The sequence below is a fragment of the Pungitius pungitius genome, chromosome 13, assembly GCF_949316345.1.
Source record: "Pungitius pungitius chromosome 13, fPunPun2.1, whole genome shotgun sequence".
NCBI lineage: Eukaryota > Metazoa > Chordata > Actinopteri > Perciformes > Gasterosteidae > Pungitius > Pungitius pungitius.
In genome coordinates, this window is record NC_084912.1 from 7,003,172 (window position 1) to 7,024,044 (window position 20,873).

Here is a 20,873-nt window from a genome sequence, read left to right on the forward strand (position 1 = left end):
CACTGCAAGCACACGCTCCCATTCGGGGATAGAAAAGTCAGCTAGATCCTCCTGAACAGACCCACCATTACCGGACAGCTGCGGGGCATTTAGTGCACCGTTTTATTGCGTTTGGAAACAACAGAAAACGTATCATTTCTGCTGTCGCGACCACATTGGGAAGCTCACAAAATGGCTGAGGTCTCCAGCAGTGATGGGTGCTTTCAGTTTGTTTGCACTTTTTGCAAAGTGATGCATGAATTAAAAGCAGAGATGTCCCGAGTCAGTTTTCAAAGTGTGAATGAAGCTGATGAGGGGCTTTTTAATGGATCAGTACTGGCAAAGCCTATCCGGTAATGATCCTGAGTGTAGAGTAACTCATTGCACCCCAGGGGATGCCGCCCCATTTTGTTTTGTAAGAACAACTGAAGCGATGAAGCATAGAATCGGGCTAAAAGATGAAGCCACTTTTAAATCAAAATCATGAATCAAACTAATGCAACTAGCAAATCACAGGGCAACTCTCTCTCTATTTCCGAGGCCACCTGCAGCTCATTTTGAAGAAGCCTCCTGTCCTGTGACAGTTACTATCAATCAATGATATGCACACTAACATTTTGCCATAGTGAGCAAAGGAAGTACTTTCCAGAAAACAAATGCTGTTGACCCACAGCAAATGGAATTAAATCCAAAGATATTACTCAAAACATTGCAGGACGCTTTACATTGAAAATTATAAAAAGCCAATGAAGGCTGCAATGCAGGTTTAATGAAGAGCTGTTAAGCAGTCACATTCCTTAATTGAATTTACTGGCATAAATTGAGGCCCACTTTAAGCCATCAAGTGTGCAGAGTGCAGCTCTATTATGCAGGAAAACATAAATAATTGATTCATCCGTCAAAAAGAAACTTAATATTGAAAAGGACTTAAATTTGAGATTTGGAATAGTGCAAGAAAACTTGTTCGGGACATCTGTAAATTACACTCTTTGTGTGTGTGTGTATGCGGAGTTGCGCCTCAGCGGCAACCCCCTTTTACCTACAGGTGTTTTACCCGGAGCCAGCTACAACAAGGAGGGGAATACAGCAGGAGAAAGTCACAAAAGTGAATTTGTGTGTTACGTTTTGTGCGGGCCCAACAAAAACACAAAAATAAACGTGGACCTGTCGATCCATGTTTAATCAATGCACTTACAACCGCCTCGCGCACATGGGTGGACACGTGTACAGTGAACGGCTATTTCTTCTCTACCTCTTCGATGTCATTATCCAGAGCGATGATTCCCAGCGGAGCAGTGAGGTTGGCGCTGGCCGAGATGGTGGTGCCCACCGGGGAGGCCTCACTCACGTAGCCCTGGTAGGTGGCAAACTGGAAATACGGTGCCTGGTTGTTCTCATCCAGGATTTCGATAATGAGGTCAGCGTAGGCAGGGAGGGGGTGGCCGTTGTCCTGCTCAGCCTGAAATGGAAAAATAAAAGAGAAAGTCAAACACCATCAAGCCGAGTAAGTGTTCATTTACTGCTCGACGTGTATTACCAAGTGCTATTAGGGGGTTTGGATGATGAAAGTTATGCAGGGACAGAAAGACATCACTGCTCCGTGTCGTTCTAATTGCGAAAAGCTGCATTGACCGAATTTAATCAGGGTCCCACTTTGGATTAGGCCGTTGCAATTAGCGGAGCACTTAACGCAAACACCATCATTTATCGGGCAAAGACAGTGATTTGTGGCTCTTGCTACACTGTCCAGTGGGCTTCCAGTGATGGTCCAGGGAAATATCACCCGGGGAGTCGGTGCCAGAATTGACCACAACAAACGAGGCTGCTAGCACTTCTTTAAGGAGACGTCTTCCTCCATTATCTCAACTCAGCCCAATCCTGTGCGTTTCTCTACAGTGAGTCTGTTCTCCTGAAACAAGGAACAGTCAGATATGGTAAAAACCCCAGTTCACACCCTTTTTCCGCACTTCGGCAGGTTAATATATTTCTCCGAAAAGTGACAGGCCGTGAAACACGTCTTTTCAAATTTCACATTACAAGTTGACGTAAATAATATAAAAGAATGGAATTGTAAGGAAAGAGTCAATTCATGAAAAAGATAGCAATGTTCTCCAAGATATACTACATAGAATCAATACACAATCATAATCTATGAAACATTACACAATAGTAGTAACACAAATGGTCCCTGGATGTACCAAATGCACCAAACAGCTTGCTCATACATTTCCAGAGCTGTACACTCAGAAAAATGCATGAATGAACGTGGTCTGTCCAGGCTGTCACTGCAATCTTTTCCCTGCACACATATGCCACTGTTGGCTCTCACACATACGTGCCGCGTAAGCATGGAGGCTTTGAGTCACAAATACAGATGGAAAGGGAGAGTGAGGCGACATCAGTTTAAGCCTTGACCTGGAACTAATTCTGCACATTTTCCCTGGGCTTGTGTTGCAAGGAACCGATTGTAACAGGAGAATATGGTTCTACAGCTAAATGCGCTGGGACCTAGGAAAAAAAAAAAACCTCTGTATTTTCTCCTCTTGTGTGTTTATCATATGATTGAAGAGCCCTGCTACACTTGTGTGCAGTTTTTGCACACTGGGTTGAGTTTCACTCCATTTCATATTTGTATTGGCATCTCTAGGTTATGCCAGCCTCTCCTCTCCCATCGTGTCTTTTTTTTTCTCTTATCTGAGTGATAATAAAGAACACCCACACTGCACTGAGCCAAAGATCCTATCTGCTCCAACAAACAAACACCAGAGGGAAAAGTGGTGTCGTTGACAGACAAAGTTTGTGCGCCTGGCAATTTTCTGCTCACACACACACACACACACATTTCTTCTGAGAGAAAAGACAGGATGTAGGTTTACAGTGTTCCCAGGTGATTTGACCCTTTATTGCATATTTACAGGAGGCAGCGCCAAGTGACCTGCGCTCCAAAGAGATCCAACACAGGAATCCGCAGGAGATTGACGGCTCTGAGAACTCAGTGTTCATTAGAGTCCTGACTCCATCAATCCGAGTGTCAAACTGCACCTTTTTTTTCTTATTTCTCCCTCTGTTGTTGTCACTTGTCTTCATTTCATCCATGTCATTCTGGCTTTGTCAGGATCGATCAGGACTTTTGAAGGAAAACAGATGTGTTTTTTTAGAATGATTGAGATGCTGCATTCCATCACTCTTTTCTCCTAAAGCATTAGCTATGAGCACCGCATACCGCGCTGCATCAGAGCCCTCTCAAAACACCAAATTATTATTCTCACTCCACTGCCCCTTGGAGTCCCTGAGCAAAACTTCACCCCCCTCTTCATGACTAAGGCAGATAAGGCTCAACCAGTGCCTTCGCCTACGCACACACACACACACACACACACACACCACTCCATCTATCTTGGTGTTTTCCTGCTCCCCCTTTGAACTGTCTCCGTTCCCCTAGCTACGCACAATCCTCCCGAAGACATGCAAAATGCCTCTCATATGATCAATCACACCTCTCCTTCTTCCTCTTGTTGAAAATCCGCTCTTCCCTCTCATCTCTTTGCTCCCCAGCTATACCAGCAGACAGCAGATCAGGTTACACAGCGCTCAGAGGTTAGTAATGGCTGCATGGAGTGTTCACCTGCACCAGCAGCATCGAGGCAATCCCCGGTTCTGCTCTGATCCTCCTGTTAAGTCCATAAGTCATAACATATTTTTCCACAGCCCAATCTCCAAACAGCTACAGATAAGGTTAATGGCCTTCAGGACCGAGGTTATCTAGGTGGAGATGGCGCATGCTTCGGTTTTTGAGATATAAGTTCAACTTGATGTCAGCAGGAGTGTTTCCATTTTGTGAAAATCAAGCTCCACCTAGTTCAGCAAATGCCAGGATATCCAAGCCTTTAACATTTTTAGTTGGTTCAGCTTCAATCCAAAGTCACACAATACATCCTGAGCAGCATGCGTGATGTCATGTGACCTCTGACAGAAAAAAAGTAACACAGTCTGGTATTTTTTACCTTGATGATGAGAGTGAACCTTTGATATAAATCTCTGCTGATAGGCTGCAAGACGCGCAGCTCTGCAGTGGTTCTATTTAGGGAGAAAAAGGCTGGATATGTGACCGGCTGACCTGCAATAAAGAACATAGATATTCACATATTTTGATTCAGTGCACTTAACGATACCATCAAAATACGGCAGAACAAAAATCCCAAAGTCAAGTCACGGCTTACCGAGCGAGTCAGAGAACATCGGATGTAGATAAATGCGAACCTACCGACCAGGATGTAATAAAGAATTGCAGGTCTGTCTGATGGAGGCTGTATGTTTCTGTCCATGTCCACGGCCTGGATTGCAGGGGTCACGTTCAGTGGGTTCAGCTTGCTCTGCAACGAGGCGAGAGCCAGTCAAGCACACAGCAACACGGCCGAATGAAAACCTGTTTATTTTCTGTTGACTGTGAAGTTGTAGCCCTGATTTGCACAGATATTGCCTGCTATTAGAGTGAGATTATGCAGAAACAGACATTTAAGTGTCTAACGAAACGGAAAGTTCCACTCGGGTGGGATATTATCAGCCCTGGGAAACATATTGTGTGGGGTGTATATCAATATTTTGGCTGCTGCAGAATCTTATTTGACATGTTGTATATTGCCTTTAACTGCTCCTCCGGATGAATACCGTGCGGCAGAGAAGCTTCACTGGACTCTTTTCTTGGCTCATTAAACTGCTTTCAGCTTCCTGAAGGGGATGAGAGGAGCTGCTACAATTGGGTATTAAAAGACTGAATCAGTTGACTGTGACAATGGCCAGGTATTAGATATCATTCACTTAATGAATAATTTTCAGTTAATTTATGCCGATGTATTTACTTTTTTTCACAATGAGGGATAAAGCTTACTAATTATTAAACATTGGTATCCGATTGGTACTCATTATCAGCCAAAACCCAGAACCCAGGTATTGATACTGAAATACTTTGAACAGTGCACCCCTCCTTTCTGATATCCAATTAAAGAACCAAATCCTTTAAGACGCCAGTAATACTTAGTAGCACACTAGCCCGTTATTAGGGTATTTGATTACTAAGCCAATGCTATATATATATATATATTTCTCAGATACATGCTTTTAAATAGTCCAGTAGTTGCATATTGAGGATAATCTGTTGTGGTGCTGTAGGCTACTTTCCTGCTCATGCATACCCAGACTTCATCAGCACTAATTGTCCACCTCCGCTACTACTCCTTTGTGCCAACAAATGGCTAACTGGGAATACGTTTAGCACAACTCTTAAGGAAACCGTTCAAAATGCCTCAATATGGCAGCTACAGTAGGGCTGAGTGTGCTGAGAGGCTTGCTTAGCGTAGACCGACACATGGCTAACAGCTCTTTGGCAGGAAGAATCCCTCCCTAAGGGGGCACATTTTTATCCCTCGGCTCTGGCGTAATCCTTACACCCCTCCCTAACCATCCCTCTCCCTTTTACAATGTCTGAAGGTGCGCTAAATCAAATCCCCCTCGCTCTGCACAATGATGATTAGCTATAATACCCTCCTCCAGTAGTCATTATCAAGGGGACTCCAGAGCCCACATTATATCCCCCCCCAGGGAAAACAATAAATACAGATCAACTTAATAATGCCTGTCTAGCCATGGTGATTAATTACAATACACCCATCAATTATGAGAAGGCACATCTCCCCATTGGCACATATGTTGGCATGATGGTTACACAGAAGAATGGACCGACAAAATCAGATACCAACAAAAAAACTGACTGGAGTTTTGGAATTGACAAATACATCTAATATTTTTAGAAAAACTCTAACTGTGAAGTAATATAACCGTATATAAATATACATATTGAAGGGGTGTATTATCAATGTAACATCAGACCTTTATGGAAGGAAGCTTTGAGGGGATGAAACCATCCTGTTTTACCAGGAGCGGGTAAAATTGGAAAAAGGGCCACTGACACTAATGAAAATGCTTTGGTTTGTCCACCCGGTGATCTCAGATACGCACTTAACAGTCTGCAAACCTTTTATCTGAACAAACAATTGTGACACAATGGCTGCTCCCCTTCTCACTGTGTGGGCCATCGGTCTACAATCTTATTCTAAACCAATACAAATGTCTCCCGTTGTGTCATTATTCCAGGCTTCTGTGTGGACAGCGTTGTACAGTTAAAAGGCCCACAACTAGAGAGTAAATATGCTTTTAGATCGTCTGTCCACTGGAGTTCCCAAGATAAGACAGGGCAACATGGAGAAAATCAAATATCAATATATAGCTCGTTAGTTTTTTTTATAAATAATTACCAGTGATAGTGGATATGATTACATTCACAAAATACACCACAATACTGTAATGCAGCCTTTAGAATCAGGAATACATGAAAAATACACACAGGGAACTATGACTTTTCATAGTCAAGTCAAATGCAATAATTCACCAGGGACCAGTTTGGTTAAAATCAGTGCACATCTTGTCATACAAAGAAATGCGGAGTAGACAAACTGCTCATAGACACCTGGGCGTTTCTATTGGTGCGCCACCATCGGACTCTTTATCTCAATTCTCTCTCTATTTTTCTTTCATCTATAAAAATTCCAGTGGTGTGTTTGGCTGTCATCCCAGGTCAACTCAGCCTTCAGCTCTAATTGCTTGCCCAGCAGACCAGAAAATACCCCTGGCATAACCATGCTGAGACACAACACCGAAAGCTTGCACTGCCTCCATGTGTGGAGGCTAAAACAAGGTGTAAGGCAACAATTACCCTTTTCAACATGCTGGCATAGTTTAAACATTTGTGGAACAAATGCCTCAGAGATTTAAATGATTAGGGCACGCGCACACTCGGGACGACTGGAGATAAAAATAAAAAAAACGACAGGAAGGACTGTGTTGAAACGACCTTGTGGAACAGCAGTGTGCTCACAGTTGCCTGTCTGCCTGGTTCTTACCGGTTCAGTGAATTCGGGGATGACAACGCGGTAGGTGATGGGGTTGCAGTCGCGGGTGTTGTTCACCAAAACGCAAGGCAGGAACATGGGGCCCAGGTCGTCTCCGTCCAGAACGTCCACGGTCAGCGTGGTGGTCGCACTGCGTCTGTTGGGCGGGTACGGAGCGCGGTCCTGGGAGATGAAGAAATGCTTTCAATTTCAACCTTCAAACTACCAGACAATTTGTTGATTTGGGCCTCATGAACACAGAGTGCTCAAGCTAAAATCGATACAATATTTCAAAAGCATGACAGATCTCTGCGGCTTTTCTCGAGCATATGCTACAGTTCTTTGCCATTATGGAGGTTCACAATTATGCATTGATTGTTTTCATTCCTCATTTGTCAAGCTTCAGGACAGGGTAGTGGAAAACATTTTCTAATGCTTTAGGTATGATTGAAATATTTTCTGCAGCACAAATGGGAAATGAGACGTTATGACTGCAGACCATCATCACTTCCTAATATCCCCGTTCTGATCATAACGATAACTTATAAATCCGTTTATAATACAATTTGATAACGCTTGGACATAAAACATGCAAACAAAAGGCCTTTTTCACTACAGTATAACTTATTTGTTAAAGCTTCAGGTTAGATGTTTGAAGTTAGACCCTAATTGGTTGGATGTTTTTCTACATAAAACATTCATCTGTATTTAAATGAAAGATTGCATGATTTAAACACTAAACCCAACACGAGACCATTTTAAACCAGATCAGTACGACTCGTTCTCGTGAAATCGTTCTGGTATAAATAAAACACGTATTTTCAGCAGCTATCATTAAAGATCTCCCCATGTGGTACTGCTGCTTCCAAGCAGGACGTAGTTATAGTCAAAACCATGTCTCCTTTCTCTACTCTGACGTCCTCCTGCAAGATAAGACAAGAATCTTTTTTATTTGGAGAACATCCAGCCAGATTAAAAGGGTTAGGGTTTTTGATCCTTGTGCAGGAATGGAGATATTTGGAAAAGGGTAAAAAAAAAAAAAAGATGCTAAATGGTAATCTGTTCTACAGTGCTTCCTTTTTATAGCATAGGTTGTAATATGGAACCACTGCAAGTTCAATCAAATGATTATCTTGTCAGAGTTGGGGAAGTGTAATTATGTGAATTATGAAAACTCTTAATTTCATTTTTGTGACGAAAAGTTCTGTATATTGAGACTTTCAGCTTTAATCAATGGTTCTGGGACATCCAACAGTGTTTTACATTATTTTTGCAGAAAATTCTCTCGCTCAAGCAAAATCCCTAATTATGTATTCATAATTAATTCTGATTAGAAAAGTTGCTTCGTTTAATGCAAACTACAGACAGTTATCACAGAATATCTTAAAGATAGCTTCAATCATTTTGAATGGAAGAAAAACTAGTGAGTAGAATTAGTATTAGTTACATGGGAGTTAAAAACCGTGTCTGTGTGATTCCTTGAAAACTGAGAAATCTTAAATTACTTCTTGTTGATGTCTGGGAAGAAGAAGGGTAAATACAACCCATGACTGGGAAAACTAAAACAAATAAAAAACAAAGGTCAATTTGCAAATATTTGGAAAAAAATCTTCCTTTAAAAGTTCACTCAGGACTTGGACTCATTGAAGCAGAAAACTATTGACCTCATGTTTATATTATCAAACCCCTAAAATAACTCTGAAACACGGTGGAAACACTGTAACTCTTTTAGGCCAAGATTCAATTTGATGCTCCAAATGAAAATGTGTGATTACAGCAGGGTATCTGGAGTTATTGGCCTTTTGTCTCCAGGTGTTTTACTTTACACAAAATTCATGAAATGACAGACAATTTGGTGAAATTGAGAACCTACTGGTCTTATCAACAGGTTAATCATACGTCACTTACATTGGCTTGGACCAAAACCAGGTAGCGAGTTGTCTCCTCATAGTTTAGCCTCTCTGCCAGAATAATGAATCCTGAAAGGGTGTTAGCCACACTCACTGTTCTGTTCGATGCCTGAGAGAAAATGAGAGCGTCCCGTTTGACAAGACAGGAAGAGAGGTGGATGAGAGCAATAAGTCACGACTCTTGCAGAACAGTGTTATATCATGCTGTGACTAGTCCATATACCGGGTCGTTGCCGTTGTAAAGGATGCTGTATTCTATATGTCCATTGGGCCCATCGTCAATGTCCGTGGCTCCATTGTCTCCTGAGAAGCCGGTGAATATTGTCGTTCCGACCGGCGTGAGCTACAGGAAAAACACGAGAGAGAGAGAGAGAGAGAGAGAGAGAGAGAGGGGAGAAAGAAACGTCAGCAGACCCCTGGGAGAACAACATCTACTTACAGCAGAGGGCCTGTCGTGCATATAGCTATTACTGTTGCCACTCAAGTCCATTAGCGCACAAAAAGAAAAAAAAGGAGAAAAAAAAGGAGAAAAAAAAAAAGCAAACGTTGCCGTCAGCAGCGGTCCGACGACTTACACGATGACAGAGTAACGGAAAGAGAGCATGAGAACTGCTACTTTTCCCAAGAGCCCTGAGCCGCGGTGGACAGGACTAGGCAGCGAGCGCGTGTTCAGGGGAGAAGTCGACAGCCATGTAGGATGACTCACTGCACTGCTGGGGAGGCTGCATATGGCTAAGATAACACACTGTGACAGCAAGGGGCGCAATGTGCAAAAAGTGCAAACAACAAACAAACAACGGAGGCAACAGTCGCGGCTGTCGAGAGCCCAGCAGGGAATTGTCTCCTAGTTGCAAAACACATAAACTGTTGATTCAGAGTACTTTGATAGACTGCAAGCGGCCTGCGTGTAAATCCTTTGAACGCCGCCCTGACCTGTCGGTTTGCACAAATGCGTACTGCGGAGACCAAATGTTCGTACTTGAGAAAAAAGAACAAATGTTAAATGTTAAATCCTGCAAGGAAGTATCACAGAATTGTGATATTATTTCAAGTATCAATAATGAAACATTGTTATGTATAGTCAACCAAAAACCTAACCAACAACTAAAAATGCAGGCACTCAGATTGTCACGATCCTGAATAACATTGAGTCAACAACTTAATTTGACTCTTCAGCACCATGTTGAGAGTCGAAAAACCATGCGTGATTTTAATAATAATTCAGACTTTGATGATCCCAAAAAGAAATAGGTTATGTGGGGAAAAAGCAGAGCATGGCACTTTGCTCTTATTAGTGTGTATGACTCGGGGATGCTGACATAAATGGGCAGAATTGGCTCATTTTTCGGTGAAAAGCAAAACTGGTGCAATCCACATTTTTCTGTCTTGATTCACAGAGAGACACAAGACGGGGAGTTGCGGCCCCTTACCTCGTTGACGGCCACGTAGTAGCGTGGCTGCTGAAAGTGAGGCGTGTTGTCATTCACGTCTCTCACAACGATCCGTACCTCGTGGAAAATGACAGTACCAACCAGCTCATTGGTGCACTGGACCTGAACCACTATGGTGCTGATGGAGTTGGGCGGCTGAAACAAGAGAAAAAGAAAGACGAGTAATTTAGTCCAGAGTCGTCAGAGTTAATCAGATGAGATGAAAGGCGCGGCACTGACCTTCACTGGTCACATCAGCTATATTCGGACATTGAATTCACCCTGATTCAATCTACTTGTAGCAGGATTAATTGGTGTGTGAGTATTATTGGATCATAGGATTGTAAACGAATCACAGCTATTGTTTATTGTTTGATTATCATTTCAAGCTTGACAGTGCAGCCGGATTTTGCATTTTAAATAATGAATGTAATAAATTATTCAAATGACTGATCAAACTGAGCTGCCGGCCTTCTGCCACGGTTCTGTTTAAAATGTATGCTGGGCAGCAACAGCTTGTCTCCCTGCCACCACTGCTTGTTAGACATTATCAAAATCTAGAAACCGTGATGGTGTAACACAACTTGGTCAACCTCTCCCTCCTCCTCTCTTCCTCTCACTGCCAACGGTTTGATTTGCTCCCTCCCTGGTGTCATTTATTCTGCCGATTGGCCATATGTATATGATATTCCCATTAGCAGCTTCAAGTATAGCTTCACCCCTATAGTCTATACAACATAAGCACGCACTTACACAAAAGAAAAGAGAGAAAAACTTTTCCCACAGCAGTCGCAGCACTTTACACCCCAGAAATCCTCACTTCCATTTAAACTGATCTGTATTCACTGCAGGTTTGTTTGGGTTCCCTGGAGAAGTGACCTGAACATTTTACAAAGAGACACTGTGTCTGCATTTATTCATTCACTTACTATATTTAGCACTAGTGGTTAATAATCAAGGCTGAACTTTGTGCTGCATTAAGAATGCATTATTTTCTCTTTGTAGCTAAACTTTTTTTATTAATTACTAATGTCCAAGGCACGTGTTTGATTTGTCATCTTTCTCACATTTACTGTTTGTAAGCATGGGAAATGGAAAAAAACAACAAAAAGGAGCAACACAACAAAATGTGGAAATCGTGGATGTACTAGCTGGAGCACTCATAGAATGTGGGACTTTATGGCATATTAACACCATATCTGGTACTGATCCTTCTTGGCCATTTATGCATGTGGGTCATTAACTTAAGTTACTAGTCAACATCTAAATACCACAAATCCTATTTGAGATATTTGGGGGTGGCTCTAAAATATTGTAACCGCTGGAACCACTTATGTAAATGAGTAAAGTCTGTATGGATTCCTAAAAACAAATAATAACACTAAAGTACGTATAATAATGCATCGACACGCTGAATCATTTGTGTCTCATCAACACAATGCTGTCAATTTCTGCTCCTAAGAACCTCTTTCAAAGTTTTTTTTTAAAGCTTTTTAAATACCGCCTTAAACAGCCAATTAAAACCTCTCGATATGCTTTATTACTTCTTCATCATGTGGATGGCCTCCCACAAGAATCTGAAATTATAATAATGTTGACTAATTACTACGTTTCAACGGAACCTATGATTACCATTAAAGGGATACTGTGTGCATACAACACTTGATCTTTAACATGAGACCAGTGACCACAGGAGACTAACAGCTTGTGTGAAATACCGTTCTCTAATGGAGCTCACATCTATTCATAAACGGTGGAAAATACATTTATTTAAAAACACAAAGACACACGGGTGATTGCATACACATAACCCTCCTCAGTCGCCTTACGCACGTCTCTGTCCAGGATGCGCCCGGTGCTGTTGAGGTAGAGCCTCTGCCGTGCCGGTTCCAGGATCACCCAGTAGTCATAGTTCTCCAGCAGCGTCAGCGAGATGGTTCTGCCTGGGTCTTGGGCCCGACCATTGATCTGCATGTTTTCCACCAAAACAGTACCTGTGAAAAAGAGATGTTAGGGCTTAAAAAGTTAATGCATGGCCCTATGAAAAAAAGAAATACAATAAAAATGCACTGAACAATGAAGGTCATGTTACTTACTAACAATCAACTAGAATTTAAATAATGAATACAAAACAAGAAAAGCACTTTAGAATAATGCTCCCATGGAGCTCATTTGAATGGAGGTTGGATAATGTCTAAAGCTGTGTGCAAAGCAATTCTGCAACAAAAAAAGGTACTTGTGGGTTGATCACTTAACAGCCCTAAAGGAGAAGAGAAATAATGACTTGGATATCTTTAGAGTATTCCACATGTAATATAGGCTGATAATTATCACCTTTGAGGGAACAAACACTTGGTTTATATTCGACAGCTCTGAATCATTAGACTTTGCCACAGCATCCCTCTGGGATCAGTCCCTCAAAGCCTGTTCAATCTACGACTTGTTTTATTCATTAGTGGCCAAATTGGTTGATTTATGAAATGACTAGGGGTCCTTTTTAAAAATGAAAAAGCCACCGGGAGCAGTGATGAGGTATTTCAATTCAGATTAAAAAATGAAATTCAAATCCGTCCTTAAGTAAAGAAATTGAAAAGAGGAAAAGTCCTTTTCCCACATTTTCATCAAAAGAAATTGGTTAGTTGCCTGCATAATAAAAATCTATCAAGATCGAAAACAAAAAAATGTAAAGTAATAAAGGAATGTGGGTATTAGGCTAAAGAACTCAAACCATGTTTACAAAACCACCACTTTCAAGCATTCAGTTAAAAACACGTGTTAAACCAAGTTCTTCTTAAATTTTCTCCTTTTCTAAATTACTTTGATGTTGAAATAATGTAAGTACCTGAAGCGCAACCTAACAGGGGCGATGGGGTTTTAATGTGGGTTTTTTTAATGACTGCATAACATCTTGAAATTCATCCTCTCATGACGCGCGTTCATCCATTTTGCAGAGTCACTCGGGCTCTCTGGAAGGAGCACAGATGGATTGAAGCTTTTGCCTTGTAATTATAAAAGCCACTCCTGCTTTTTTTATGCGACTATTAATGACCGAGCTCCCTGTTTGCAGCATGCAGGGCTTGATGCATTTGTGTGTTGCAATCACAAAGACAGATAATTATCTGTCTTACTCAAAACCCTGTCTGAAAAATGGATTTACTAAGAATTTAATTTAAAAGTCCAAATACGCCCCCCCCCCCCCACCACATTCCCCACCCGCCTGTTGATTCCTCAATAATCTAAAAGAAAGCTTTTCAAAAATATGTCTGCATCAGTAACATGAGCTGCTAGCTACATTTTGAAAAATTTGGGTTGTAAATTACACCGCTAATAATATTACAAGGAAGGGCAAGGGGGTGGGGGGGTGGGGGGGGGGCTTCTTTCTTTCTTGAGATAATTGAACGTCAGCTTTTTTGCATTTACAGCCCGCTGTTGTTGGCATTTCCTCCATCAATCTCACGCAGCAAAGTCGTTGTCCTCATCAGTCAATAGGATGCCGGGGTCTGTCCGACCTTTACAAACAAGTGCTACCCTGAGTTCCCCTGAATATGCACTTCATCTTTAAATAAATCAAATCTCTCTCTCTTTAGCAGCCTGTGAGTGAGGCTCATCTCCGGTCAGAGGAGGCTCTGATGTGCCCTTCACAGTGGACGAACCCCCACAGAGGGCTTACTTCTTTTTATCCCAAATATCAATAAAGTTGGCATTAGCAGATGATGGCACCAGATAAGTGTGGAAGCCTGTTTCTGATACGGCTCCAGGTCAAGTATGAAATAATATATTATTTGCAATAAGCTGTAATGGTTTTAGCATGGGGCCCCGTTTGAAATATGCTTTGAGTAAAATCCAAGATCTTGAGTCATAAAAGTTTAAGGGTGCCACGGGGAATCAAACCAAAAGAAATAACCTGGTGCTTACGGCCCATAAAGCATATAAAACATCCCAATTTGATTCTGGTCATATTCTTTCATGCATGTCGTACCTGTCATGCATGAGAATTGTAGATATATAGCTTCAATAATTTCATTTTTTTTGTTCAGTGGTTTAGCAAAATGGGCAAAATGTATAGGTCTAACATCTGTGTAGGTATCTTCAGAATATCTCCATGACGCATGTTTTTAAACCACCTCTTTAACACTTGATTCACACTGATAATTCACAGCAATTTCTTTGTAATACTCCATTTGGATTGTTCTAATTACCCTTATTCTGGATATGGTATTGAGTTTTTTTCTGGCCATAAAACCAGAGATTAATTCTCTATCCTATCATCACTGGCTACTTTATTTCATACGTGATTTTAACATCTTACGGATTACTTTTAAAGAACGCAGCGGGTCAATAGGTAATCCATTCATGACAAGTTGCTGACTGACAGGCTGTGAAGGTTTGGATGTTCAAATAAGATCAGCCTTTAATACCTAGACTCTGGAAAGAGTTAAATAGGAGTGTATGGTCCAGGTACCTGATGATGAACAATCAGTGAAAAAACATTCCTACTGACACAAATACATGTTTAATGGCATCAAACTTTAAAGTGAGGGCAGCAGCGAACACATTTTGCTTTGCATCTATGCCGGTAAAAACTTTTTAATTCATTCACATTAAAATCATAGAATAAAAGTTAATGAGATCTGTAAATGGAAAATAAATGCAGCAATGAAGGTTATCAAGGTTTGAGGAATGTAATGCAGATTCCATTTTTCTTTCATTTTTTTTTAATCCCTTCCATCTACCACCTCAGTGCTTTTTAGATGTGTACATATTTCCACCTCACAGGTCAAGAAGTACATCATCTAGGCTGCATTACTGAATCAATATGAAAAAATATCCTGCAGCCCATACCCCTTTCCATCAGAGTTGTGCAGCCGTGACTGCGGGGCCTCGGCGGCGCATAATTGCTGTCTGAGCAATGCTTTCTGACGTGACTAAGCGCAGGAAGAGGAGGATGAATCAACTTCTAAACCTGAGACCTCTCAAAACTGAACGTGCCCTCACAATGTGCGGGGTGGTCAACCGGCAACTACTAAGCCATGACGGAAAGTGTGAAATCACACTTACAATGTTGTGTTTAACTTTCTTACTCAAGCACAAACTCATGCGCCTAACGTAAAAAAAACAGCGCAGCTGTCAAGGAGCCCAATGTGCAGCATGCACTGCCAGGATCAAAATAAGTCCACTTCAGCAATCTGCGAGTGGAGGGAGGGGGGGGATGTAATACCAGTGACGCCTAAGCACTCCAAATTCTTAATTAGGTTTGATATCATTTGACGTACAAAAACATCTGTCTGTGTATGCCTGTTTGCTAAAATAAACTAGAGTCAAGATAAGACAAAAGGAGGAAGAAAAAAAAAGATGCAGCTGTTTTATTCAGTAAACATGTTTCCCAAATGGTGTTGGAGCAATCTCTTACGCCAGGGAATTCTGAAGATTCATTATTTTTTATCTTTTCAGATATAATTATAATCACTCGATTGAAGCACAGGTCAAGTCCATCAAGTGAGTACATAGAGCTCAATTTATTCATTAATGGTATGGAAGATATAAGATATCCTGCAGGTACACCCTTGGGTATTATATGCTTGGAGAATAACTTGACAATCAGTTCAATCTTAAATCAGCAGCAAGGGCAAAAAGGCCAATGTGTTTGTGCAAGTTTTCTAGCTGTAACGTTTTGTAGAGGCTGCAATTGTCTGATACATAATGCACACAAGCTGGAAAAAAAAGCTTTAAAAAGGAATCAAGCAGGAAGACTTTTTCCAATCCGAAAACAAACTGAATGAACGCGCACGTAAACGCACGCGCTCTTTTCATCTGCATCGAGCACCAGGAACTTTACGGTCTGCAGACAGCACATCTTTTCATAATGTTCCACAATCTTGTTCAAGGCTTTGCAGCATCCAGGTGGATTGGCAAATGATAAACAAAAAGGTGGCTGCTGGCCAATAGCGGCGCGTACAAATGGTTTCCACACAAATTGGTGTCTCTAGCTCTCCGTGGGGATACGTCTTAGTTGTTTTTAAGGTTGACAGATTTAAGTGAAAAAAGTATATTTAGTTCCACTAAATGCAGGTGACAGGAAGTCAGCTCCCTCTCGTCTTCTTTTGTAAATACGTTTTTATCACCAGCCCTTAACTTTCATTAAAATCAAAACATATGTGTTGCTTTTTGGTAACAGATGCCCCGCTGCAGCCAAAATATTCTACTGCAAGAACAAATGTGACAAATTATTGTTTGATTCAATTTGACCCACATAAGCCACATTTCATAACTCGTGAGTAATGATAATATTCCTTTTGAGTGGAAGCCAAAGAAGCTAACTGGTCCAGCAAATTAGATTTGACAGTGCAACTTCCATAACATTATTAGAATTATTATAATAATCATGATTAAATGAAATAATTATGTTTACTAGGCAGGTGGTTACTTAACAGTGTGGTAAGGATGATCCAGGCAGCCAGTCATATGAGTTCATGGAATGAAATACACTGAACATCATACATTAGTCAAACCATCACAGAGGCCACTATGTTAAATGATCTACAGTATACTTGTTTCATTGCTAATCCAACCACTCATTCTTAGTTGCTTTGTTGCAGGAGATTGCCTGCAGAAAGGAACATTGGACAATGGTCTTAATGATGTTGCTGAAAATTGAATTAGGCCATCAGTACTGTTTATAAATAGACATTATTAAAATAGATAGTAAGGCTGTTGAAGAACAACACAAGACGCATAACGTATTTTGCCTACATTATATTAAGGAGGAGAATTAGGCTTCTACTGCGTTTTAGGAATACAGCAATAAAAATGCATTGTTTTCACTGTCATTTTTATTGCTTACTGCACCATTGTTACTTTTATTCCTTGAAGCCTATCTAATAAGGTTGTTTCTTGTCGGTGCAATTAATGAAATTCTTGCCTTATTTTGTCATCTATTATTTTGTTATTATCTCTCAAACAACAGAGGACAACGCTCTCAGCTGAGCGCGTGGACGGAGGATGCATGTTCATTACACTCAAAGTCTTTTGTAAAATGTATATTACATGCATAGGACATCACAACTTGTTTTTGAATACTATTCTGTTATTCTGTTAAGTGTTAATCATACATGTGGCGGTAACCAGGGTGACAAACAGGGAGTATGCCAGGCATTGTAGAACCGACATCTAAACTCCCCCAAAGCCCTTAAAACAGGTTCAAACCTGTAGAAAAATAATTGATTAGCTTGAGTAAGAAAGGGTGTGCAGGGCAAGCCCTGAGGAAAAGAAAATAGACTGTTTGTATCTATGAATAGAATTGTATCAGTGCTTTAATACTAGAAAGCTTTGCTGAACTGCTTTGGTGATCTTACATTGCATGAACAGGTTTAAGGCAGTGGAAGGGTCTGTCTTTAATAGAGGAAAGGTAGCTCAGCTCCTTTAAATAATGTTGAGATTGTTTAGGATTAGCACACTCACATGAATAGTTATAGCTGTTCCCTTGCACTGTTTTACACCAAGAGTAAAGGCCATCAGGATACTGTTGATAGTATTTGGTTTTGAATTAAGGTTAATATGTGCACCACAGTAGTCATAATACCAAATAGGACAAGGCATGAGTTTTCACCGGTAGAGGTGTGTGAAAATCCAGAAATTGGGGCATTGAATAAACCACCAAAGCATGCACTGAAATGTCTCTAATAGTCTCAGTTAGTACCCGAAGCTCACAGAAATGTGAGCTGTACAAAGCCAAAATTTCAAGATCCAAGTTTTTTCATCTGTGATGTCGTCTCAAATGTACGGCCTGGAGCTGCTCCATTGATAATAAATGGGAGACTGACTTTGTGCATTCCTAGAACGTTAGCCTGAAAGTTGTTGGTATTGGAAATGACTCATCCAATTTAAGCCGTTCTCTATGCAACTCTACATTGGAATAATATATCACTCCAAACTGTGGGCACAGGGAAGACTTTGACAAGCAAGGTCGTATATGACGTCCATCTAAATGTTCCATTTGCATTTCAAACATTTCTTCTTAAAATATGTGCCAATTCTTCTACCTAAAAAAATATACTTTATTAAAACAATAAGGTACGAGAGGCTGTACTTTATCGTCCATTAATGTAATAATACAAGGGTGTAGTTAGACCTGACGCGCAGCGGGGGGCCGGCAACCCACGAGCAGTTACATTAAAGCACTGCCTCAAGTACCTTATTGCTTTTATAACACAGTTACCAGTGAAATTATAAGTGGTAAGTAAATAGCTGCCTTTCAGCACAAAATAGTTGTAGCCATCAAACCTTTTGTATCGCATTTTATCAGTGTAGAGGAAATATAGTCCCCGTACGTGCAAGTAAACAGCATTGGGTCCTGCACCATCTCATTCATTCACATCGCTCATGACGTCCACCTTAATTGTCCGGTTGTGAAAGCTCGCTCATTTGTGGGATTTGGCGGTTTTCAGCAATCGCCACCGAGCTAAAAGCTAAAACGTGTTACTTTGAGTGCACAGTGATAAAGAACGCTCGGGTCAACGTGAACAGCAACTGTACAGTATCGCTCAATAATGTACCCCTCGTGACTCACTCTCAACCAATCAGAGCGCTGGACTTCATCTACCCTGTGTTATAAAATATAATATATAACATACCAAATACCGAAATGCCACATACAGTATCACAATTGGCCTTTAAGTATCACAGCCGTCATTTCATAGACGGAAAAGCACCGCAGGTGAGAAATGTCATTACTGACCAAACGTGGGTTCAATACTAACCACGTCACTGTAGTGCATGAGAACTACAATTTGCTGCTTTAACCCGATTCCTCTGAGCAAACCGGCTTCTGTGTGCATGTCAAGGGAACAGAAGGCGTCACATTCGCCAGCCTGCCTCTGAGTTCCTCTGTTGTCTTTGTCTCATATGTCATTCCACCCCCCCCCCCCCGCCCCCCTAGTTTGTAACGTACTAAGCGAGCTGTGGATACGTCGTATGCCAAACTAACAGCTGAGTGATCAAGAAAGGCCGACGCAAGGCCGGCTAATCCTAGCGTGTGCTGTAGCTGTGTTGTAGATAGTAGCGAGCGCCTCGATGCCTCAGAAACACCCGCTCAGTAGAGTGCAGATCTCCGCCGGGTGTGTCTGTAACTGCAGGTGCGTATTTTCTTATTTTATTTTATTTTCTCGAGCGGTTTCACAGAACGCAGCTGACGCGTATGTAGGGACGCGGTCCGGGATCGCGGGCCACGGCACAGCCGTAGGTGCTGAGCAGTTGCGATGCAGTCAGAGGTTTGTGTGCAAAACAAATCGCAGAAAAAGGCCGAGGGTCATATAGACCAGTTCCAAATCTGTCTTGAAGAGATTTTTAACCTGCTGGTGCCGCCAGATGAAAAGGCAGGGGACTTGGGACTATAAGCGCTTCTACAAAATGCCATGGCTTCCATTCAATAGTTATTACCCTTTGGACTCCTACCCCTTAGCCTCTTTTTTGGCCTCTGCTCCGAAAATGGCACACCCATAATAAAAAGTGTAATAACTCTGGAACTACTTTGTCTATTTGTACACTTTATGCTTGAGGGGGTAAAGGGGAACCCAAGTGCTATAATGGCTAACAATCAGTTTATATGTTATTGTTGAATAAATATATCAATATTATGCTACTGGTTCCTGCTTGTTTGGGCTCCATATGGGGTCCTCTCGTTTCCAAAGGGTTTTAAAGAAAGTTTAGAAAGTGGTTGACCTAAATAGCAAACAGCATGTCAACAGCAGTGAGCAAACTCCTTGATCCCTTCCTCATTAAGTCAAAGGTCGAGGAGGCCGGGCAGATCTGGAGGAAAAATTGACAAATGAAGGCAGCTCCAGCTCAAGAAGAAGAGCAGCTTGTTGGTTAAAATCAGGTTAGTAGGTTAATCGACTAACAAAAGAAGAATCAAATTGCTCCGAGTGTCAGAAGCAAACTGTAAAGCACTTTGTCCCACAGAGAACCAAAATATCACATCTATTTGCCATCAACATTTTACAAAGAAGAGATCCATTGTTCAATCTCCACAGCAATATTTGCTTTCGTTGAACAGAACGGATTTAATTTGCTGCTTGAAATTGAAATCCAAACATGAAATATTAATGACCAATAATTTAAATGTCTGTGCAGCCTAAAGTGAGGATTAAACTAATCTGCGATCTCATTACAATATGCTGGGTAATTAATTACGCTCCATATCTTATTAACAGAGGACTGCAAATTACCAGCTGACCACACAAATAAATCCCAAAACACAGTTTTCTGATGTTTTCATTTTTTAGTGATGTAAATAGTGCCAATTCTTTCTGTTTTAAAGATTTAAGAACAAATTTATTTTTTAACACACACTCAAACCTATCCATAGTGCATGTCTAGATCCTGCAATGGAATACCAATAAATACCTACCTTAAATACCAGGGATGCAATAAAAACGGAAATATGTCCTACAAGTTGAGGTATAATGTACAGTAGAATGCACCTTAAAATCAACATCTAATAACAAGGGACTTTACCAGAACAAGAACGTCTTTGGTCTTGCTGCCGGTGGGCTGTGTGCATCTCTTGAAGACTCATGGAGGTTTTGGTTAACCTTAGTTTCATTGCTATGACA

General features: G+C 41.1%; 1 protein-coding gene across 2 annotated transcripts in view; it reads right to left on the reverse strand.

Moving 5' to 3' along the window:
* Nucleotides 1-20,873, reverse strand: part of LOC119214148 (protocadherin-15-like) — a 148,648-nt gene that overhangs the window by 66,534 nt on the left and 61,241 nt on the right. For both annotated transcript variants that reach the window (XM_062566506.1, XM_062566507.1), the window contains 8 exons: nucleotides 12,097-12,257; nucleotides 10,264-10,419; nucleotides 9,057-9,176; nucleotides 8,832-8,942; nucleotides 6,936-7,106; nucleotides 4,244-4,352; nucleotides 3,984-4,096; nucleotides 1,232-1,438 (listed from right to left, as the gene is read on the reverse strand). In XM_062566506.1, the coding sequence (XP_062422490.1) occupies nucleotides 1,232-1,438; nucleotides 3,984-4,096; nucleotides 4,244-4,352; nucleotides 6,936-7,106; nucleotides 8,832-8,942; nucleotides 9,057-9,176; nucleotides 10,264-10,419; nucleotides 12,097-12,257 (1,148 nt within the window). The remainder of the gene's footprint in view (nucleotides 1-1,231; nucleotides 1,439-3,983; nucleotides 4,097-4,243; nucleotides 4,353-6,935; nucleotides 7,107-8,831; nucleotides 8,943-9,056; nucleotides 9,177-10,263; nucleotides 10,420-12,096; nucleotides 12,258-20,873) is intronic.